The 25322-nt window shown below is 34.4% G+C and overlaps 1 protein-coding gene across 1 annotated transcript in view; it reads left to right on the top strand.

Annotated features, from left to right (window-relative positions):
• Window positions 1-25322, top strand: part of PARD3B (par-3 family cell polarity regulator beta) — a 948153-nt gene that overhangs the window by 789441 nt on the left and 133390 nt on the right. Inside the window, exon 20 of the mRNA XM_011369686.2 lies at window positions 10884-11186. Within this exon, the coding sequence (XP_011367988.1) occupies window positions 10884-11186 (303 nt within the window). The remainder of the gene's footprint in view (window positions 1-10883; window positions 11187-25322) is intronic.

The raw sequence follows: 25322 nt of genomic DNA, 5'->3' as shown, positions 1-25322 counted from the left end.
AAAGGAGATTATTTCAGAAAACGTTATAGACACCCAAGCAGGAATGAGAAAATAGTGAAAAATATTAACACAGTTAAAATAGTTTTGTTGAAAAGATGAAACATTGATCTCAAAGATTGCATGTGTTACATGGTCAGAATGATGATGATGATGATAATAACAATAATAATAATAATTAATAGCAGCTGTGATTGTTCTTAGTCAGGTATATTGCAGCTTTGAAATGGAATTCATAAGGAAAAGTTGAAGAAACTGGGCCTGTTCACTGGAACAAAGGATAATTGAAGTGACCTAATTGCAGCTTCTATTATAAAAACAGAAATGATAGCAGGAAAAATTATCTCCACTGTCAAAAAAGAAAGCTGTACAGCAGGTAGTCTGTAATCTCTTTTAATGATACTACTTCTTTTACCCCATATATCTCCCCTGAAAAACCTTGTCTGACCTTAACTACTGTCACCACTACAGGTAGCAAATCTCCTCTTCTACGATCTATTCATTCCTGTCTCTGTTGTTTGGACTCACGCAGTAGCAACAAAGAGAATTCCAGTGGCTACATTTTCCTAGCTCTGGTCTAGTCATCAGAACTGTACTGTTGACACATTCTTCATGAGACAAATAAATCCAGGAATAGTGTATAAAAGTAACATTTTTTAAAGTTTTTGAGAGAAAGTATAAAGTATGAAATGCTAATCAATAATTTTAAGTGAAATTATAAAAGGCAAATGACACACAAAAAAGTATGCAACTTATATCACAGAGGAAGTACTAATATCTCTCCTGCACAGAGGTCTTTGAAAAATCGAGAGGAAAAATGACAATCTGATAGAAAAATCATCAAAAGATATGGACAGCTCACAGAAGAGGAAATGAAAATGGCCCTTAAATATATGAAAAGATGCTCAGCATCATATAATAAGAGATAGACTAATTAAAACTTCACTGAAATATCACTTCTCGCCTATGTTTATCAAATATCTCAGAGTTTGACAACATATTCTATTGGCGAGACTGTAGAGAAATAGGCATCTTCCTACATTTCAGGTGGTAATGCAAAAGAGAACAATTATAGAAGATAATTTTTTCTAATCTAGGAATATTATGTGTGAGTTTCTTTTTGACCCAGCAATCCTTCTGAAAATTCATCTGAAAGCTGCGATGGCAAAAATATGGACTGACTTTTGCATAAGGTTTGTCATTAAGGCATTATTTGAAATAGTAAAAGATTGGAAATACCCAAATGTCCAAGAACGTGTGACTTATTGGATAAACAAAAGCATTTTCACCCAATAGACTACTAAGAAACTTCAAAAAATGAGATTTCTGTTTACTAAATGGATTTTTCTTCTGGATATTGCTATGTGTAAAAACAAAGTATAGGGAGAAATGTACAATATTCTACCTTTTGTGTGATAAAGAAGGAATATAAATATATAAGCATGTTTGCTTTCATTTGAAAAACTAAGCAATATAGTTATATTGCTTAGGATAGTGAATATTGATGAAAGCTATATACCTATACAGCTTTATTGTATGTAGTTGAGTTTGGAAATATAAATGGTTTACATACTTAACAAATGAAATTAGAAGAACAAAAAGTAATCCTTAAATATTGAAAACAAACCAAATGAATAACCTAACTAAAACAAATTGGTTAGATAGCGACTCAGGAAAAAAAATTACTTCAAGTGATATTAGGATACAGCATTTTGATGCTACATATCTAGTGGGATATAGTCTAACAAAAACAGAGCTATAAATATCTTAAATCTCATTCAATAGTCTGTTAGTAATATTGGTATTATTATTTTAAAACTATAATGTATTTTAAATTATATATTATACAAGTAACTGTCATTGGTATTAAGAATAAATATTTTTATTTAAAGAAAACAGAAACAAATTTAAAATTTTAACTATAAAAGTAAAGTCAAAATTCTGTAACATATATTTGAATCAAAATATCAGTATAGACTTGTGAATTTTTTCAAAAAGAAATATATTCTAGTTTTATCTATAAAAAAGACATAGAAACCACGACACCCCAATGGCAATGATCTCTCCTAGAACCCACACTGTGTTCTCCAGATATAATTTCTTATTAAAAAGAAAGAATTCCTTAGAGAAATGGCTCTTTCATGATAAGGACACGAGTTACTCAGCAAGATCTTGGGACAGCTTGCTTGTCAGTGAGCAAGGAAGCTATGAATGACAGCTAGGTAAAGCCCAAAGGACAAAGGAGCAAACATAAAGTAGTCCATATTGACTAAATCTTAGATAATTTGTGTAACAAAAAAGGTAAGAAGTGAAACTGATTGAAAACCCTAAATATGTATTTTTTAAAAACATAAGTTTATAATGATATTCACAACTGCCATCTCCCCAAAAAAGGTAACTAACAACTCATAGGTCACCATTGGGAATATCTGGGGTACTAATTCATTACTCTGAAAATCAGCAATTAAAAATAATTTATTTTGCCTGCCCTGTACTACATGTAATTCAGGATAATCAAAATACTCAAAATTTTGAGGGAAAGTTTTTTGAGTTCTATTACAAAAGAATCCCAACTAATTAATGTAAAAGGAATAATGACTTTCTTAAATTATCATTTTGCGACCCCCTAATGAAATAATTAATTCAGGTAAAAATCATCAATGAAAACAGTGATTCAATGAATGAATGATAAGGACCTTTGTAATGGAGACATCAATCTGTTACCTTTGCATCACTAAAGTAAGACAACTTGAGAGTGTATGCCTCTTGATGTGACAGAATTTAAAGCATATACACTACCTTTATGGTATTGGTATTAGTTTCTTAGCACTGCTGTAACAAATTCCCACAAACTTGGTGGCTTACAACAGAAATTTATTCTCTCATAGTTCTCTCCCAGACCAAAAGTCTGAGACTTGTTTCCTTCGAGGCCCTGAGATAGGATGTGTTCCATACCTATCTCATAGCTTCCAGTGGCTGCCAGCAATCCTTGACATTTCTTGACTTGTAGACACATGACTCCAGTCTCTGCCTCCATATTCTTTGGCCTTCTCTTCTGATTCTTTATGTCTTTTCCTCTTTATAAGGACATATTCATTTGGACAATCCAGGATAATCTCAAGATCTTTAACTTAGTCGCACCTGCATAGACCCATTATCCAAATAAGGTCACACTGACAGGCTCCAGGTGGACATATCTTTTGGAGGACCAGTATTCAACCCACTATAGTACTCTTCCCCCAAAAATGTTGGACTTGAATCTAACTAAGTCTCTAGTTGCACTAATACAGTAGCTACTGGTCACATGTAGTTATTTAAATTAATTAAAATTTGTACCTTAATCACACTAGCCACATTTTAGATGCTCAGTAGCCACATGCAGCTACTGTATTAAACAGCCCATATATAGAACAGTTGCATCATTGCAAAAAGACCTGTTGGCCAGTGCTTTTCTACCTTTCATAAAGAAAAAATATAGGAGATAGAGGAACAAATTAAATCAGACCCGAAGAAGCAACCAAATCTAGCATGTGTGACCACCTACAGGACAATCTTCCTGGTTTCTGCCACAATTCAACAGCATGGAAAAATTAAAAAATAAAAAAGAAAAAGAATATAGTTCTATATTGGAAATGAAATTTAAAAGGCATAACCAAATTTAATGTGTGGCTAGATCTTTGGAGCGTGAGCCAAATAAATCCACTGGAAAAGAGAATTTTCTTAGGTACCTGGGGAAATTTGTTTATAAACTAAGTATTAGATGACATTAAGGAACATTGTTAATTTTTTAAGTGAGAGAGAATAGCATTGTTGTTATATAATAAAATGTTCATTTTTTTTTATATGCCTTTGGAAGTATATAGGGGATAAATGACTAGGATTTACTTTCAAAATACTTAGCAAAAAAATTTTAAAAGAAAAAAATAGATGAAAAATGCGGCCACATCTTTACTGAATACAGGACTAGGTGATAGATATACGGGGGTTCATTGTACTGTTATTTCTACTTTGGGCATCTGAAAACTTTCATTATATAAATTTTTAAAAATGCGATCATGTACAGATCATTTATAGTTAATGAAAGAAATAGTAATATTGAAGTCAAACACCTGCATGGAATTCAAGAATCCAATTTCTGCTACTTAATAAATGTGAGCTCTCAGAGAAAATTCTTCACTTCTCTGGACCTCAGTTTCCTCATCTATGAAGTAGAGACTTATATACCTTGTGATAATTAAGTTATGTAACATGGGAATATACCTCACAAACATTATTAGTGTCTGTTCTTCCTGTTGGATAGATGAAATACTGGGTAGAATGGGCTCTTGTGTATAACCTCCCAATTTTGGAGTGTTTAGAGGACAGTCCTAATTATAGAATTTTTTCTTTATTTAGTCTTATTTTTAGCTCTGGGATCCCAATACTTCTTACCATCTCCACTGCTACACCTTCATCCGAGCCACCAATATCTCTCACTTAGATTATTGTATCAGCCCCCTTCCTGGTCTCCATGGCTCTTTTTTCACCCAGCATCCTTACTACCTCTGCCTTCTTAATATAGCAGTCAAAGGGATCCCTTCAACCTGTAAGTCAAGTCATATTGCTTCATTGCTTGAAACCTCCCATTGAATTTCTACCTCCCTGAGAGTAAAAGCCAAAATCTTTACCATAGACCTCAAGGCCCTACATAGTCTAGGCCCTCCATTTCCTCTCTGCCCCTCTGACTCCTCCCTCCCTCATACTGGCCTCCATTGCCTTTTTTGGCAAGTGCCTCCCACAGGACCTTTGTATTTGCTATATTCTCTGCCTGAAATACTCTTCCCCAGTTACCTGTACAGTTTTGCCCTCCTCCCCTTCAAGACTTTAATATTCTCAGTGGTACCTTTTCTTACCATATATTTAAAAGTCTAACCCTCTCACTCTACCCACTCCACAACCTTCCTACCATCTTTCCCTGTTTTATTTTCCTCTATAGCACTTACTACCAGTTAGCATTTTTTAACTTTACATAGTTATTTTGTTATCTGTTGCTGACTTCCTTAACTACAATATACATTCTACAAGGGCAAGAATTTGTATGCACTGCTGAATTTTCAGCCTCATTCAGAACAAAACTGAAACATGTAGATGCTCAATAAATATTTGTTGACTGATGAATGCAGAAACTTGTAATTGACTTAAAACAAGTTGTCTGGTCTTTAGAGGAAGTGTTTATGGATCAATAATAATGATATGTATTTATCAAAATCAATATCTGGCTTGTAAATTAGTACTTTGGAAGTGTTTAAATTGCTTGAAAAGGGGTGTGTTTTCTTAAGCGATTTAAATATTTTCCCAGCAATCACATTCATTCTGATAATTTGTTACGATAATTACTTTTTGGAATGTATCTAAAAGGAAAAGAATGATATATAAAGGAATTTAAAATTGATGAGCCCAAATGGGTTAGATTTTATCACATGGATTTTAAAGGTATATATAGCATATTTTACATTTTTTTGCTTTTATTTTCATTTTTTGTTTTAAGTTTTTTTAACTGGAGTATAATTTTCATACAGTGAATATTCAGGTCTTAAGTTACCAGAAGAATATTATCTTTTCTATTTTAACAAATGTTTATCAAGATACAGCCTACGGCCATGGCACCCTGAACATGCCCGATCTCGTTTGATCTCAGAAACTAAGCAGGGTTGGGCCTGGTTAGTACTTGGATGGGAGACCACTTAGGAATACTATAGGCATTAAAAAAATTTAAAAATTTTTAAAAAGATACAGAATATTTCTGTGACCTGAGAATGTTCCCTCGTGCCCTTTCTCATTCAGTGGAGCCCCTCTCCATGAGTAGCTGATCTCATTTCTATCCTATTTGGAATTTCTTATAATTGGAATCATGTAGTAAGTTCTTTCTTTGTGTCCAGCTTCTTTCACTAAGCTTGATAATTTTGAGATTCATGACTGTTGTTGAGTATTCACTAGTTTATTTTTTGTTATTGCTGATTTATGTGCTGTTGTGTGAATATACCACCACTTATCCATTCTCCTGATGATGGACATCTCAGTTATTTCCATTTCTTGCTGCAATGAATAACGCTGCTATCTGTCACACATTCTTCAAGGATTTTTGTGGGCATAGTTGTTGTTTTTCATATATAAGTAACTGAGAGGTGAATTTTTGGGTCATGGCTTCAGTGCATGTCTGGTTTTATAAGGAACTCCCAGACCTTTTCCCAAAGGGAGTATGCCATTTTGTACTTTCAGGCACAGTGTGTGAAAGTTCAGCATGATCCACATTCTTTCCAACATTTTGGTGTTATCATTCTTTTTCATTTTTTGGTAAGAGTATCTCACTGTGGTTTTAATTTGCACATCCCTGATGACATAAAATGTTGAGCATATTTTCCTTTGCTTATTGGGCATTTCTAGATCTTCTGTTGTATAGTATCTGTTTAAATCTTTTGCCCAGTTCTTCTTGCATTATTTTTCTTTTTATTATTGAGTTGCAAATATATCTTCCTATTTTTATAACAATTCTTTGTTAGATATGTGTGTTACAAATATTTTCTCTCATTTGCTTATCATTTTCTTGACGCTTTTAATGAGAAGGTTTTAACTTTGGTGAATTTTTTCTTTTTTTTTTTTTATCTTTCTTTTCTTTTATGTTTCATGCTTTTTGTGTTCTCTCTAAGAAATATTTGCCTACTCTGAGGTTGTGAAGATATCCTCCTTTATTTTATTCTAATAGCTTTATTGTTATAGCCTTTATGTTCAGTCCTATTTTCCATCTTAAACTGATTTTTCTTATAGTATAATGTAGAGACCAACATTCTTATTTCTCTTATGGATTTCCCTTACTGATTTTAATAGTACCACTTCTTGAAGAGATTTTCCCTTCTTAATTGAATTGTTTTGACACATTTGCAGTAAATCACTTCACCAAATATGTGGGTGTATTACTAGACTTTGTCTTCTGTTCCATTCATCTATTTGTTTAACCTTTGGCTTGATTACTGAAGATCTATAGTAAGTCTTAAAGTAAGTAGTTTAAGTCTTCTAACTTTATTCTTCCTCTTCAAAAGTAGTTTGGCTATTTTTTTCCCTTTAACTTTCTGCATAAATTTTAAAGTCATATTGTTAATTTTTGGAAAATAAACCTGCTAGAAGTTTAATTTGGATGACAGTATACATGAATTGATATCTTCACAATAATGACTTTTCTGATCCATGAACAAGGTATAACTCTCCATTTATTTAGCTCTTGTTTAATTTCTCTCAACAGTATTTTATTGTTTTTGGTGTAGATGAATTACACGACGTCTTTTGTTAAATTTATCCTTAAAGTTTGCAATGATCTTTAACCCTATTATAAATGATCAAGTCTTCTTGATTTTATCATCTAATTGTTCACTACTAGTATGTAGTAAAGTATAATTGATTTTTAATATTTAGCTTGTATCCTTTAACATAAACAATAAAATCAATAAGTCAAAGAAACTTCCCAGATAAAAAAAACATATACTTAAAAGTACATATTCAAAGAGTTATAAGCCCAGAATGACTTTTATAGTAAGAATATTGGACTTTAAACAAAAAAATTATACCCAATAAGCAAAAAGAGCAAGTTACTTATAAGTAATTTACAAGAGAAATAAAATTAGATGACCCAACTTTTCAACAGCAACACTTTGTCATAAGAAAACAGAGCCACGTACTTAAAATACACAAGGAAAAAAGGTGAGCTGTTGTTGTGAATCAAAACTGACTGACAGATATGATGGAAATGCTCTTTAAGGAAGATTATTCTAGCAGCTTTTTAAGGTACAGATTAAAATAGGATAATGGTGTATGTCAACTATACTTTAATAAAAATTTAATTAAACAGTTAATTAAAATGTGAGATGTGGTGAAATGCCAAAAAATCTTAGAAAAATCTAGGCCAGCACAGTCTAATAGAACTTTCTGCAGTGATAGAATTCGTGCCTAATTCTACAGTATCCAATATAGTAGTCACTAACTCACATAGCTATTGAACACTTGAAATGTGGGTTGTGAAACTGCGAAACTGAGTTTTAAATTTTACTTCATTGTAATTAATTCCAATTTAAATTTATACAGTATCATGTGGTTAACGACCACCATATTAGACAATGCAGATGTAGGCAGTCTAAAACCCGAACACTAGACTGTGGCTAAAGAAATGGAATTAAAACAGGATACCCAAGAGGTATAATGGAAAAAAGAAACAATGTCTTTATAGGAGAAAAGAGAAAAAGGAGATTTAAACAATTCAAAGGCAGTGTACTTGGGAGAATGGGGAAACTCGTAGTACCATCCAATAAAAAGTGTATCTTATCTGGGGCTACTTTAAAAAGTAGATGTTTTAACATGTTGAGTTCTCAGTGGTAAGGAGACTTCCAAGTGAAAAGACTATAAACAGTTAGAATTCTCATGCTGAATTGGGGCAGAGGGAAGTCAAAAAAAAAAAATCTGGTTTTTTGTTTTGAGTGGTTTTTTTTCCCGACATTTCACTCTCGAGAGAGGCTCTTCTGCCTCCATACACCCTGTTCCGAGATTGCCTTGTCATCTCCTTCATGGAGAGACCCTGATATATGCCATAATAACGATTGTTCAGAGAAATTACTATTTAACCTACTGAGTGATTAATATGAAATTTGTTACTGAAACAGTGGTATGGAGATCAAGGAAAATTTCCCTTTTTTTAAGAAAGGAAAAATACAAGATAAATATTGCTTTGCATACACGAAGTACTTTCCATCTGAGAATCTCTACATACTCAGCAAGCTTAATTAATGAGAAAACTTCAAAAAAAGAGAAGTGATGAAATAAGGAATACAGATACTAGTGTTCTATTTCTGTGATTTTTAAAAACCAAGCTTGTTGTTTTCCTGTTGCATTAATGCACAAGTGTAGCCCCGTGTGGCAGCCATGAGATGTTGATCTTTCTGCTGAATGATTTCTCTTGAAGGCATCCCACTTAGGAGGGATAGTAACAGCACAGAATCCCACCCCCTAACTTTATTGATGTCCTGTGCTCTTATTTGCAATGGAAATCCATCCCCTATCATCATAGTGCAGCAAGCATTTTCTGATAATTCAGTCTGCACTGTCCCTGGAAAGATTGTTTTGTTGTAGAATGAAGCAGGTTATCTTCTTTATCAAAAATTATTCAAAACAAACATTCACGAATCTAGGACTAACATGCATTGAAAGGGGATAGGCAGGCCTTCTTAATGGGTACCCTACTGTGTAATCTTCCTTTCATCTTCATTCAAAATCTCTTGAAGATTGAAGCTCCCCTTTGCAAAAATATAAATCTTTCTAATTACTTATATGTAGTGTAGGGTACATGATTTGACCTAGTCAAAAGAGACATGCAATAATGTATCCTGTCATTTATTTTCATCTGTTGTGACTTGAGGATAGATGCTGGGTTTTTGTTGTATACCTTTTTCTTCATCTTTTATTTCGCCTTCCTTTCCTCCTCTCTACTAAAAAAATAAAATTAAAATAAAAAAAAAAAAGGCAAGTCATTTTGCCAAAAGAGAAAATACCTTGAAGGATCATGCTTTTAAAGATTTTTTTATTGAGAGTTTGATGTTCTGTAGAATAAAATTAGCTGGCATGTGTAAAAACAGCTGTTTTTGTTGGAAGAGACAAAGATACTAAGACTTTAGTTTTTGGGGTGTGTGTGTGTGTGTTTATTTTTACTTATCTAGACCTTCAGTATATGTCTCCAGGCATATATAGATCTGTCTAGCTCATAGCCTTCTCATATTCTCTGGGCCCAGAAATTCAGATTTGTCCCCATCTTTTCTTAAGAGCCTTTCACTATCCAAGCCAACATCATCTTACTTCTCTCATCCTGCACAAAATGCACCTTGTTTGCCCAGTCATGTAAGGGTACATTCTTTCCTCATCAGTGCTGGACAGCTCCTGACACCATCTGATCATCGTTGTCCAATAAAATACCACAGTGACCTTTCCATTTTAATACATAACTGGGAATTTAAGAGAGCTGATGTAACACCTTCCAAATTAAATGTCATATTCTCAAAATTCGGATGGATCTGGAATTCACCTAAGTATATTTTTCTGCTCCCATTCCCAGTAGTCTATACAGTACGATGATTAGCAGTAGCATTTTGTAATGTCACTTAAGGCTTTAGCGCCGTGGAGTTCTGCCAGTAATGGTGTTTAATTCACTTATATATGCCAATTCATCTCTGTCAGGAGCCTATTAATTTCCTCACTATTTTACTCAGTCCCTAGTTCCTATATAATGAGACACAGTGATCCCCATTTATATAACCAAAAAACTTAGAGTTTCTTATAAATTACATCTGATCCCACTGCTTTTAGTGACCAGAAAGACTTTGTATTTCTTTTTTGTATTTAAATCAATTTTTCCAAGTTCTTTTCTTTAGAAGGATATACTGGAACTCTAGGGCACCAAATAGTGAAATCATAGACAAAGTATAAGATTCTGATGGGCTCTTTAACATGCATCCCTGTTCCAAGGCAGACTTCCATAATATCACCAAAGATATACTATTCCCAGGAGCACATCCCACTTACAGGAGGGAATGTTGATGAAAATCAGCCTCAGACTCAAAATCAGCCCAGTCATCAGTGGGCAAGATGCTAAAATACCTATAACATTGCTATAAAAGTAAAGACCCTGAAACAAATAAAGGCTATAGATATAAAATTAATCCCATAGAATATGCTGTTGGCATTTCTATGTAGTGAGTATATAGGAAAGTGACAGCTAAGTGACTGACTAGGAAAAATTAACATAGATTCAGAAGAGTATATAGTTGTTTTAGGATATAAACTCATATGTCTGTTACTTGTTCTTCTTTTTTCAGGATTGGAGCAAAACATCAGGAGCTAAGGGAAAAGCAGGCAAGAGCTCTTGTTGATTATGCTACTGGTACAATTGGATCACTGCATGATATGGATGATGATGAAATGGACCCCAATTATGCCAGAGTGAACCACTTCCGGGAACCATGTGCATCAGCAAATGTCTATAGGTCTCCATCTCCCCCTCGGGCTGGACCACTGGGTTATCCTCGAGACGGCCGTCCACTGTCTCCAGAGAGAGACCACTTAGAAGGTCTCTACGCCAAGGTCAACAAGCCATACCATCCACCAGTGCCAGCTGACAGGTAATATAACTTATTGAGAGATGAATGTAGTTTTAATTCAGTAAGTTTCAAATCATCTCTACTGTTGAAACAGATAAAAATATATATCCTTTATTAAAACTGAAATGACACAGTACCTTGACAAGTGTTAGCCTTTGACCTACCTGTAAGGTATCAGCTATCAAAAATAAAACAATAGCCAGTTATAAGGAGACATGAATGAATAGTAGAAGTTGAGTTCATGGTACAACAGGGAGCAATTTTTGAAGGAATATTGTAACAGAGAACTGATAGTGAAAACTTTGAAGGAATATTGTCCTTTCTCTTAAGAGCCCTACTGTGAAAGTTTCATTTAAGAAGACGGCATGATGCTTACAGGTGAGGAGTCAGAGGAGACAATGATTACTTCAAAGTAGGCGTAATTGAAGTGGAATTATAGCTAGCTGCAGATATGCAGAGGACTTTAAAAAGTAAGAATGGGTTTTTATACTCAAGGAAAATGTGATCTTGTACGGATATTCATGGATGACTGGAGGTAGAAAAGGAGATAATCTTGGCAATAGGAGTTTGATGAAGTAGAGAAAGATAAGAGATAACAAGGCCAAGGATCCTTAGGTGCAGCAGCTAAGGAAAGAGATAATAGGACCATCTATCAGTACAATTGAAGTAGGTAGGGAACAAGATGATTCCAACCTCACCTCCTGCCAAAAATAAAATGCCTCATCTCTTGAAAGGCTGATATAAGATAGTGTTAGTCAATATACATTGTTAGGTGACCCATGGAATTACACAAGCAAGGAATGAGTTGACTGACCTTAGTCTAATCTGGCTATAGCTTGAAGTCTGGAGGGAGGAGGTAAGGGGGGAAAGGTGGTGGGCACAAAGAGCTCTCATCCTAGATGGAAAAAAAAAGACTTGCTTTCCAGATTCCTTTTGGTCCTGACAACGGCCCAGTCCCTATTAGTAACCAGCTTTTGTGTGATAGCATGATATATTGCATATGTTTACCGTTTACATTTCCCTAGCTGGGTGATATTATGCACTTTCAATTAAGTTGGGGAGAGGAAGGGAAATCATGGCATTTTTATGCAGACTATAAAGTGTAGCTTCACAAGACTGATTACCTTTCAGAGCCTTTCCAATAACCAAGTGAGAAGGAAGGAGCAATTTTTAATCCTTACTGTCAAGCTTCCAGGTTGATAGTATTAAAGAAAGATGGTCAAGTTTTTCTTTGGGATAAATGAAAATATAAATTTCTATGACTGTGTGAGACAGCCATAATTATTAAACTGTTAATTCGAAGAACTGATTAAGAGTTGGCCTTTTTTCTCCCAAGCTTTTATATAGGGTTGAATGTTTATCACATAAATGATAATACCAAGCATGAGTCTCTTCTGTCCCAGACTGTAGCAAAGCTTACTTTCTCTAAATCAGATAGGTCTTTCTTCATAGCAGTCCCCTTTGCATGTGTCAGAGCTGTTTCTCAGTACTTCCAAAGCCAGTATTTCTCAATTCTATTTCTAAGAAAAAAAAAAAATATGAGGGCTTCTATTAAAATACGTTCACTAGTCAAATACACTATGGAGAATTCTGGGTTAAACCACTGAATAGGTTTCCTTACTGTGGTCTTATCGCCAGTATGCTAATATGCATTGTAAGGATCTAAAATGGGCATACAACCATCAGCCCTTACCATTCCCCATATTTTTGTCACTTAATGCTTTTTTTTTTTTTTTCCGGATCTTGTGGTTATTCTTTGGAACACTAGGAAACTCTATCCTGAAGCTAACTTTCATCCATGTAGATTTGACCAGGAAAGAAATTTCTTAGGATAATCCTAACTGGAGCCATTATAGAATAAAATCAGAAAAAAATATGTAATTTACTGCCCAGCACAGACACGTGTTTAAGCAATAATTTTTCTTTTGTCTGACCTCTTTGTTTTAATAAATGATTTAAAGCTCTTTCAGTGGCATTTTAGACAGGTGTCATATTTGGAGATAACAGATCAAAGTGTGACTCTTTATACTCAGGATTATCTTTATTCTGCTCTTTAGTTATATTTAAAGATTTTTCTCCTTGTTCTTTAAGTCTTGAAGCAAGCAGTTTTTGTCTTGGCACATAAGCATTCAATAACGTTAGCTATTATCATCATCGTTGTTATTATTACTGTCCTTCATCAGTGAAATTCTAAACTTTTCTGATATGCCTGGGACCGGGTGAACCTAAGAGAGTTGTTTTGGGAGTGTCCCTAACAGCATTCGTAAGCCAGAATTATGAGTTCTAAACCTACTACATGTACAATTAGAGGCACCTTATTCATTTTGTCATTCGTTTAGTCTTTCACTCTTTCTATAAGTATTTATTTGGCACCTACTGTGACCTAGCTACTGTAGTAAGCTCAAGGGATGATACAAAAATGACTAAGATATGGCCCCAGTCCATATTCTAGTTAGAAGGGGTGCAACTCATGTGGAAATAGATAATTGCAATATACTATGAACAGAAGGAAAAGAAGCTTTTTTAACTCTGCTGGTCAGGAAAGGTCTCCTAAAGGAAGTGATATTTAAACTGGCTCTGGAGAGATTAGTAAGACTTGACTAGATCCATTAGAAAAATTGTTTTCCTTACAGAATAGTTAGCATGTACAAGGGTAAAGTAGCCTGAAAGAGCATTGCATGTTCAGGAAGCTCAGAATCATTTAAAACATTGAGTGTGGATGGGAATGGAAGTGATAGGAAATGCTGGTAGGAAGCAGGTTAGAGCCAGATTGTGAATGAATAGGTTCCATCTTATTTTCACACGTATTGATTGGTAGCAGCTGTCCAGAAATCTGTGTTAAGAAGAGTTCTGACTACCGTACGATCCAGCAATTCTACCTCTGGGTATTTATCTGAAAAAAAAAAAACAAAAATCCTAATTCAAAAAGACATATGCACCCCCATGTTCATGGCAGCATTACTTATAATAGCCAAGTTATGAAAACAACCTAGGTGTCCATTGATAAATAAAACATGATACATGCAATGGAATGTGTATGTATGTTTGTATGTATGTATGTATGTCTATATATGTGTGTGTGTATATATATATATGTACATATATATATAATGGAATATAGATAATGGAATATTATAGATAATGGAATGTATATGTAATAGGATATATATATAATAAAATATTACTCAGCTATAAAAAAAAAGAATGAAATCTTGCCATTTGTGACAACATAGATGGACCTAGAAAGGTATTGTGCTTAATGAAATAAGTCAGACAGAGAAAGAGAAATATTGCATAATTTCATTTATATGTTGGAATCTAAAACACAAAACAAATGCACAGATAGGAATAGACTCAAAGATACAAAAAGCAAACTGGAAGTTTGCCTGGGGACTGGGCAAAATAGGTGAAGGGGGTCAAGAGGTACAGACTTCCAGTTATAAAACAGGTAGGTAGAGTGGCATCCACTGGGGTTCCCAACATGCTAATGGCAAGTTAAATCATGGGCTTTGGAATGAGGCTGAGTAGCTCCAGTTCTTTTCCAGATACTACTGCATGACTTTTAGTAAATGAACTTTTCCAAGATGCCATGCATACAATTCAACCAATATATCCACTGTCTATTAAGTGCCAGGACCTGAATTCATTATGGAGTTCATAAGGGAACAAGAAGAGAGATGGTATTGTCCCCTCCTTATGGAGCTTACAGTCCAGTGGAGGCTACAAAAATGTAAACACACAATGAGAACACAGTGTGAGAGTGCTGCTGTACAGGGAGCCAGGGTAACTGCTGCCACTGAGGCTGGAGGGTCGGAGGCACAGAGAGCAACATGGAGATGAGAGGAAGCACAGTGTGTTAGAGCAACTACAAGAAGCTCAGTAAAATAGGAACCTAGTGAGAGGAGTATATGGCAAGAAATAAAATGAGAGTGTCGGAGAGCTGAGCAAAAGGCAGGTGACAGACTCTTGAAGAAGAGTTTAGACTCCATCCTGAGGGGAGGCGAGGGCAGGGCCGAGGTGGGGAAGGAATCATTGAGGGTTTTAAAGTGAGACATAAACCCTGGAATTCAACTGGCTATTAAATGGCCTAGGCAGTGTATCCTCACCTCTTTATCTGCAAAAGGAGGATTATAAAAACAGCCTCACATGTTGTGATGGTTAAATACAATTTCACATTTTGCATTTTTTTGTATCACTCTATGAAACAAACCTCTATTGTCCATGTATTTCTATATCACAGGAATATATGCGTATGGCCCACAGTGGCAACTTCTACCTCTCACCTCCCTGCTTCTCAAAGCTTGGCCCTGAACAAACCTTCAGCCCTTCTAAGAAAAACGTGGCTTATAAAGGATTCATCTGTAAATGATGGTGATTTAAAAAATCCTTACCACTGTAACAGAATCATAGGACTGGGTTCTCACAGTGCTGGTTCTCTCAGGATATGAACACAGCATGGATTAATTCTGTCCCCAAAAGATAGACAACTATTTAGGGTTTATAATGTCTTAGTCTCCCACTGCAACACCAGCATTTAAAGGGCTCCCACAGTATATGAACATTAAAGCTTTATGTTTGGATGAGTTTAAAAGAGTCCCAAGTAGGGGGAATAGAAGATGTGACATTTGACACAGTTACCACTTTGTATTAGTTTACATGATTATTTGACTTTCTTTACTAGAGATTGTTTGAGCACACCTCATGTCAGTAAAAATGTTTTTGGATGTTAAATCTCCAAGATATGTGTATTTGATTACTATACACTTATGTTGCTAAGATATTATATGTATTATAGCACATATACCAAGTATAGAAATTAATAAAGGAATTAGATTTTTAAAAAATTCATAAGTAACAGTTCAAATATTTTCTTCCTCCCTTCACATGGGGTGCACACAGCCCATTATGGAGACCACTGGTCTCACCTTCAGGCTCCACATGGGTGGGACCTTGCCTGCTTTTACGTAGCATTGGCTCTCAGTTCCTAGAGCAGCCTGTACTCAATAAATATTTAATTAATTAATGATTTGACAGAATCTTCGAGTCGAATGGGACCTTAGATGGTCAAGCGTCAGGTCCCATCCAATGGAGGCATCTTCTCCACAAAATCCCTCACAGGATGTCCCTTGACCCATATCGGCATACTTCCAGTGACAAGAATTCATGAGGCATCCTATTTCTCTTTCGAACCAGTCTAATTGATATAAAAATGCTCACTTTGTAGCCACCCAAATGCTGTCGCCATGTAACATTTACCTTAGATCCCAGATTGATCTGCCTGGACACAGAATCTAAACCTCATTAATAGCCTTTCAGATATTTGAAATGATTACTGTGACCGCCTTTGTTAACAAACGTTTATTGAACTTTAAAAGTATGAGAGGATTTGTGCTCAGAGTTAGCCTTACAAGGATGAAAAAAATATTCATAGAACATTAAGGAATATAATTACTTCTTCAGTATAAACTCCTCTAGCTATCTTAGTCACTTATATTATAATCCACACCTGTAGCCTTCTTGGTAGCTGTATTCTGAATGCACTCAAGTCTGTTGAGTTTAAAGTATTTATGATTGCCCTCTGCCAAGCATGGCATAGAGAACTGGACACTGTATTTCAGATATGGATAGAAAAACTCAGTAATCAGCAGAACTCTTGCATCTTTTAGTCTTAATCCTTTAAACTTATTAATGTGGCCTTAACTTTTTTACATCAGCTGCAATCATTGGCTTAGATTGCACTTTTTAACAAAAACCTCTTTTTGTTTTCACTTGAGTTGCTATCAAGCCAGATTATCCAATATATTGTGCAAAATCCAGTCATTTGTCCAATGTTGTCCAAGTTAAATATGTGCTTATTAGGTTTAACCCATTGTTGTGGCCAATAATGATATTTTAAAGTATTGATTTTTGGCCTTCAGTATATTAGTTATCCTTCCTAGTTTTATACCATCCTTATATTTAATCATTGTGTTCTCATCCATGTCATTGATAAGATCATTGATCAAAGTCAAATACAATACCTGCAAGTCATCACTCAAGACCTCCATTAATCAGCATTCTCTGGGATGTTCAGTTAGCTATTAATCCAGTCTACTGTTACCTAGTGTGCATTCTCCAGTTCATCCACAAACATTAGGAAGCTTTGTCAAATATATTACTGATTAAGGTATACCATGTTTGCAAGAATCCCCTGACTTACCAAGCTAGTAACCCAAACAAGAAAGGGAATTACTTGCTCTTTGTGAATCCTAGCGATAATTTTTTTCTCTTCTGGGTATTCATAAATAATGTGTCCATTTAGACTTAATTATACAGAATGAGACTTTCTGTGATCCATTCTAATTCTAGGCACTTAATATCTGCTTACTATTTACTTACTTATTGACTGATATACCACAGCTATGAAATTAAAGTAGCAAATAGCATAGAGCTCTTCAATACTCCACTTAAGCAGCCTTGATTCCCTAGCAAATTTTCACCAGTGTTTGTAAGAAGCTTTTATTGAGCATCTGTTGTGCTTCATATGTTGTGCCAAGTTTAAAAATTATCTTTACCTTTAAGAAACTCAGTCTAAGAGCTGAGACTGTCTTATAAACAATTAATTATAGTATAATATATTCCATTAGAATAGAGATCTATATATAGAATATATTATAAAAATCATGAATATGCATTCAATGTGGGAAAAACCTGAGGCTATGGCTTGTTCTTTCTGGAATCTTGATTCGAATGTATTAATTTTTCAAAGCCTCAGTTTTCTCACTGAAAAATGGGAACAAGAGTATACAGTATTTCCTATGGATTGTTCGTGGTTTAAATAAAATCATTCCAATATCTGGTTCAATAAATGTTGATTATTACTATTTAGGAAGGTTATTATACTATATATTGTTGGACTATATTATATATTATTAAGCTATGTATTCATAAGTTTATTGAACTAAATATAACTATTTAGAAAAATTATTGACCTTAAAGTCATGGGTTTATTAACCTTTTAGATTCCATCTGTTCCATGGATACATGGTTAATGATTTATTCCTAATTCATAAATATACTCCTGCTGGTATATTTCAATCATCAGAAACAAGAGGTAGAAACAGAAAAGAAAACTAAGGGACAAAAGGCAAGAAAACTAAGGGACAAAAGGCAAGAAAACTAGCTCAGATTCTTTTAGATCAGTCATATCATGTGCATAAGTGAAGAGCAGAGTTGTTACACACCTACTTTTTCAATATCTTGTTAAAAACCATAACTCATAAGATTGTCATCAGAACTAATACTTTCTTCCTGAAATGTCAATTGAATGTCCATTTGGTTCAGAGTCGAGCCCAACACTTGTCCACAGAATGCACTAGCTGAATTTTTATGGGCCTCAGAAGAGCTGTCAATAACAACAATGTGTCAAGTCAGATCCTGTTTGGCTGTAAACAATGGAGAACCCAACTGATACATTTGTCTTACCCTTTAAGGAATTTAGGTGGCCCCGACTTCATAAAGTAGCCTCTTTTCATCTTCCTCCTTTGCTGTCCCCTGTGGTTAGGCCTCTTCTCCATGTTGCATCATGATTCTAAGATGGATCATGAAGCCCTAGGCTTCCTATCCATTTTCCAAGGAGAAAGGAGCAAGTAGCCAATGGAATGTGTCAGTCAGGTTTATCCCTTTGAAAAGATTTCCCAGAAGACCTCAACAACTTCTCACTGGCAAAACTGTATTTAAAAATCTCTGCCAGTTGTAAAAAGGTATTGAGAAATAGTAATAGTATTTCATCTTTCCAGTAAACAAAGGCAAAGGAGAAATGAGTTCCAAACGGCTTTTAGGGAGTCACTCCACAAGCGGATTGCCTCTAGATGACTTTTTTTTTTTAACTACCCTTTAATAATGGAAAAGGTATAGATTAATGCTACATAGCATTCTGTTTTAATATATTCTTATTAAATCCCTATGGGAAGCTATTCTTATTATGTTGACTCTCTTTTATAGCTGAGATAGAAATATTTCAATCTGAATAACTTCTAGTATCATTTAAGTAAAGCAAGTGGGAGGACATAACATTCTTAGTTTTCATGACCACTGAAAAAGTATGTTTGGGGAAATTCTAAGTTAAGAGTGATGAAGTATTAAAAAAATGTTAACAGGAAAGCTTCATACCCAGGTGTGAACATCTGGCTGTGAACATACCTTGTGCCACGGGGGCAATGCAGGATGATTGGTATCTCGTTTCTTGATTTCAGAGATTTGGCATTTCATTGAGCCTCAGCTTTGTCATGCACAGCACATACCTCTATTGGTGTTTGTCCTCAATTTCTTTCTCTACTGATTTTTCTGGTAATTTTACTTTAGTTTTTTTTTTAGAAGCTTTGCCCGCACTTCTGAGTCACAGCTTAATGAGGCTGCGTGTAGAGACTTGAACAGTGTATACAGTAGATTACTTGGAGATGTGTTTTTTAGTTTCTACAAACAGAGCCAAAGTGATCTCATTTCAATTTGGGAATCCCAGTGATAAGCGGCATTTCCACAGAGAGTTTAAATTCATCAGTTGAACAAAGCAATCAGATTTTTTTCTTAGAACATATTACCATTAATTTTTAAGTGACTTTTAAACAATAATGAGATATCTCTTAATGAAAAAATCTCTATGACCAGATAAGTGCTAATAGTAACCGATATACCATTAACTCTACTTTCCTCCATCCCCTCTCTTTAAAACTTGATGTTCTCATTAACTTTTTTTTTTCCATCTTCTGAGAGCCCTACTCTTGGGACTATGCTAGACTTACATCTGCCTAAGTTGTCAGCTTCCAGGGGTGACAAATGTAGACAACCTTCTCTTTTATTATACATGAGCTAGGCAAGGAGGGTTGGTATTCAGTGACCATCTATTTTCAAGACCTCCACCCCACTACCGTCCTCAGTCACTGGCAGTAAGTGAGCATGCTTGAGGAATGTTTGCCAAAGGGTTACTGTAATTTCTTAAAGCTGTCATTTAAGCATTGACTTGACTGTTTTTCCAACAAATGCCCTGATCCTTAGGACATATTCATCTAACTTATCCTGTTTACTAAGAGGAGATGGGAGGGTGTGTACAGAATTTATTTAAGCGTGTAAAATGAAGAGATTATAGCAGTCTTCTGCCTCCTAGAGGGATGCAGCTGATATTTTGGGAATAGTAATGGTGATATGCTATGATAAGGGCAAGCCAAAGATGCTCTAGGAGCACAAGAGAGGGCCACTGAATACAGATCTGGGGGGTTAAAGAAGGTTACTTAAGGGAATCTATACTATGGCCTAAAGAACAAGTAGAAATTAGTTGAGTGAGAAGAACATGGTTATGGCCCACAGAGAAAACAGGGTGCATTTAGGGAACAGTAGAAGAGCTGCAGTGTGGTGTGTGAATTAGGGCCAGCTGGAGGAAAAAGATGAAGGTCAACACAGGCCATATTGTTAAAGGTCATATAATGAAACATAAAGCATCTAGACTCAAGTGCAAAAGCAACAGGGAACCTTTGAAATAGAGATGGCATGTTCAGATTTATGCTTTAGAAAGATAACAAAAAATCATATAGAGCAAGTATGTATTTTGCAAATAAGAAACTGGTGGCTCAGAGAAATTAAGAAACTTACCTGTGGTGACACACGTAATAAGTTGGCAGAGCTAGGATTCCAACCTAGATCTAACTCCAAAACCCAAGCATGAGCTTCCTACTGTGCTAGGGTTTCTCAAACTGTAGGTTGTAATGTGTATCTTGAAATAATTTGATGGAATCAACCAGCATTTTTTTAAAGGAAATAGGATAGAAAGGAATAGAAAAGATTATTGCATAGATTACAGTAAGTATAAGAATTATTTTATAATTTAAGTTATATATGTATGTAAAATGTATATATGTGCATATGTATACAGGGTATGCATGTAGCTGAGTACTGGGACATAAAGCAAAATGCACTTCTCACTGCAGATCGCAGTAAACACGTTCAAAGCCAATAAGCATGTGCAAAGAGCTTGCATGTTACTCCTACCTGCCAGGCATTTCTCCCTCCCTCCTACATTAATTAATTAATTCATTCATTCATTCCATTAAAAATATTAGATGCCCGTTGTGTGCAAAGCACCCTGCACAAGGCTATGGAGGTACAAAAACATATCAGAAGCCTTGGGCTTTGACCTACTTCTTTGTAGTAGTTGTAGGTTTGTGTTGATCTACCACACTTATTCCAGGCCTCTTGTGACCTGTGGTTTGCATTAATCTATTAGGCTAAGCCACATACCTTTTCATTACACAATCTTTGCCAATGCTAAAGGCAGATTCCAAAGTGCCCTCTTTATAATTTCTGTATTTAATGCAATGCATAATCAAGAGTAGGCCATTGTTAGGTCAGTTGCTTTCCTGTATTTATCTTTTCAAACAATAAATAATCAGTGAGATGAGAAAGGGCAATAGAAGATAGTTTCAATGTTAGTACTCATAAATATCCAACATCTTAAAGATGTGTTTTAATATTTATATGCTGTGGACTACCCACCCCTCTGGAGAGCTAACTGAGGATTGATATGAACCCATACAGAAATAGAATTCAATATCCATTGTTTTGCACAGACATTCAATCGATCCTGAGCAAGCATTCTTGATTCTCTCAAACTTGGCCATTACTTAGCCTCTGACTTTCCAAATTACCAAGACCTCTCAGCACAAGACTAGGGGGTGATATTTTCTTCAGTACAAGCACAGTGGATTTTGTATGTCAAGGTCTGTACATGGCTGAGGCCCACACCATGCCCACCCTTAGAGCAAAGCCTGACTGGGTATCCTTATACCATTCCCTCTACTGATTACCTTCTCTCTGGCTTAGTTTCCTCATCTATAAAATGAGCATAATCATAGTATTTATAAAAGACTGTTTAATAAACACCATTTAAGATTAATATTATTTATGTGATATCTGGGCATTTATACCATTCTACCATTAAGATTACTACTGATCCTCTAGGAGTGAATTGAAGCTGCATGGAGAATTCCAAAATGTTATTTCTCCACTTAGATTTTTTTTCAGTTTGGATGAACAGTTCTTACCAACATGACCTCGTATATTTTTATTTTCTTTACTCATAACCAAATACTTATTATACATAGCCATATTTGTATATAGTTATAATTACTTTTTTAACTCTTTATTTTGAAATTTTTATAAAGCCACAGGAAGTTGCCATTATAGGACAGAGTAGACCCTTATACTTGTCGCTCAGTTTTCTCCAGTGGTTACATCTTACATAATTATAATACAATATGATAACCAAGAATTTGGCATTGGTACAATGTATGTATATAGTTCTGTGACATTTTAGCACATATGTAACCACTGCTGCCATCAAGATACAGAACTAACTCATCACCACAAAGATATCCCTCATGCTACCTCTTTATAATTATACACTCTTCTACCCACCTTCCCCAACCCCTGTTTCCCATTTCTATAATTCTATTATTTCTAGAATGTTACATAAATGGAATCAATATGTTATCTTTCTTATACAATATAATGCCCTCATTCTGCAGCCAAGTTGTTGTGGGTATCAATAGTTCATTCATTTTTATGGCTGAGTAGTAGTAGTAGTCCATAAATGCACTACAAAACCTATTGTGGGACATTTCAGTTATTTCCAGTATGGGCTATTACAAATAGAGCTTCTATGAATTATCATCTATAGATTTTTGTGTGAACATAACTTTTCATTCTTTCCTCTCTATAAGTTTCTATCTTTATTTCCTTTTCTTGTCTTATAATACTTATGACACCTAGGACTTCCAGGACTTTGTTAAATAGAAATAGTGAAAGTAAACACCCTTGACTTGTTCCTGACCTTAGGGCAAAGAATTCTCTCTTTCACCATTGAGTATCATGTTAGCTATATGTTTCTTTGCAGACCTATCTTTATCAAGTTGAGAAAATTCTCTTTAATTCCTAGTTCTCTGAGAGTTTTTATCATAAACATGTGTTGAGTTTTGTCAAATGCTTTTTCTGCTTTAATCGATATGATCTTGTAACTCTTTTTCTCCAGCCTGTTTGGGTTACATTTACTGTTTTTCAAACCAGCCTTACATCCTGGAATAAAATCCATTTGATCACAGTGTATAATTCTTTTCATATATTACTTAATATTATTTGCTAATATTTTTTATAAGAACTTTTGCATCTATATTCATGAAGGATATTGGTCTGTAGCTTGGGGGTTTTTGGGTTTTTTTTGTTTTGTTTTGTTTTGTTTCAGTTTTTGTAGTCTCCTTCAGTTTGGTATCACTAGCTTCATAGAATGGGTAGGAAAATGTTATCCTCTCTTCTTTTTCTGCAAGAAATTATATAGAAATGGTATGAGTTTTAAACATTTGGTAAAATTCTCCATCAAAACCATCTGGGCCTAGAGATTCTTTTTTGGAAGGTTTTTAATTACAAAGTCAATGTCCTTAATAATTATAAGACTATTCAAATTATATCATATTGTATGATTTGTAGTAGTTTTTTCTTTTCTAGGAGTTGACTCCTTTCGTCTAAGTTGTCAAATTTATGTGTGTTGAATTGTTTGTAGTATTCTCTTATTATTCTGTTGATAGAATATTTCCTTACTGAAAAACAGAGTCTATAGTAATATCCTCTGTTTTATTCCTAGTACTTGTAATTTGTGTCTTCTTGTTTTATTCTTTGTTGTATTGGAGGTTTGTTTATTTTACTGAGCTTTTTCAAAGGACCAGCTATTTTGTTTTATTAATTTACTGTTTTTCTGTTTCAAATTTCATTGATTTCTGCTCTTTATTATTTTCTTCTGTTTATTTTTTTCTCTCCTTTTTCTAGTTTCTTCAAGCAAAAATTTAGATTTATTTGAAACTCTCTTCTTTTCTAATATAAGCATTTAATGTTATGAATTTTCCTGTCAGCACTGCTTTAGTTGTATCCCACAAATTTTAACAAGTTGCATCTTCATTCTCATTCAGTTCATTATATTTCTGATTTTACGTTGAAACTTCCTCTTTGACTGATGGATTATTTAGAAGTATGTTGTTTAGTTTCCAACTATTGAGAGATTTTCCTTTTATCCTTCTGATGTTGATTTATAGTTATATTCCATTGTGGTCGGAGTACGTCCTCTGTAGATTTTTTGATTTTCTGTTTTAAAGTTAAAATAGCCTCTTATAATTGTGGATTTATCTGTTTCTTCTTTTAGTCTTGTCAGTTTCTGCTTTTGCAGTTTGAAGTTTGTTATTAGGTTCATACGAATTTAGGATTATCATATATTCCTGGAGGATTAACCCGTCTATCACTATGACTCATCACACTTGTTTCTAATAATAACTACCGCATTAAAGTCTACTTTGTCTGATATTGATATAGTTAAACCATTTTTCTTTTGCTTTATTTTTTTAATATTTTTTTTAATCCTTTTTCTTGCAATATTTCTGGACCCTTATATTTAAAGCACGTCTTTTGTAATAGACATGTAGCTAGGTTTGGTTTGGTTTTTGTATCCAGTCAGACAATATCCATATTTTAATTATAATGGTATGTTTACATCTAATGATACTACAGATATAATTTGATTTAAACTTCTGTCCTACTCTCCATTTTGTACCTGTTCTTCCCAGTCTACATTTATTCTCTCTTTTCTTGCCTTTTTAAAGATTATTTATTAAGTATTTTGTATAATTTATTTTACCCCCTTTCTGAGTTTGTATATATTCTTTTACTCTTTTAGTACCTTCAGTACTCAGGAGATGATAACAAACATTCTTGATTTATTGTAGTCAAAGACAAATTAATGTTTTTATCATTTTCTGAACAATGCATGGAACTTGGAACACTGTAACTACATTTAATCCCTCCTATGTTTAGTCTGTTTTCTTTATGTGTTTTAAATCTACATATATTTTAAACCCTGCAATACAGTGTAATGATTGTTCTAGACGGTAATTACTCACTTATTTTAAGTATTTCTATTTCTCTTTATTTTTTTTTAAATATCTTTGCTTCCATCTAGGATAATATTCCTTTTTTCCCTTTATAACTTTCTATGGTATTTCTTGTAATGTGGCAAATTCTCTCAGTTTTTATTTGTTTTAAATGTTTTTATTTAATCTTTATTTTTTAAGTATATTTTCTTTGCGTATA

This window comes from Pteropus vampyrus, unplaced genomic scaffold (assembly GCF_000151845.1).
Source record: "Pteropus vampyrus isolate Shadow unplaced genomic scaffold, Pvam_2.0 Scaffold152, whole genome shotgun sequence".
Classification (NCBI taxonomy): Eukaryota; Metazoa; Chordata; class Mammalia; order Chiroptera; family Pteropodidae; genus Pteropus; species Pteropus vampyrus.
This window is presented reverse-complemented; position numbering and strand designations above follow the sequence as displayed.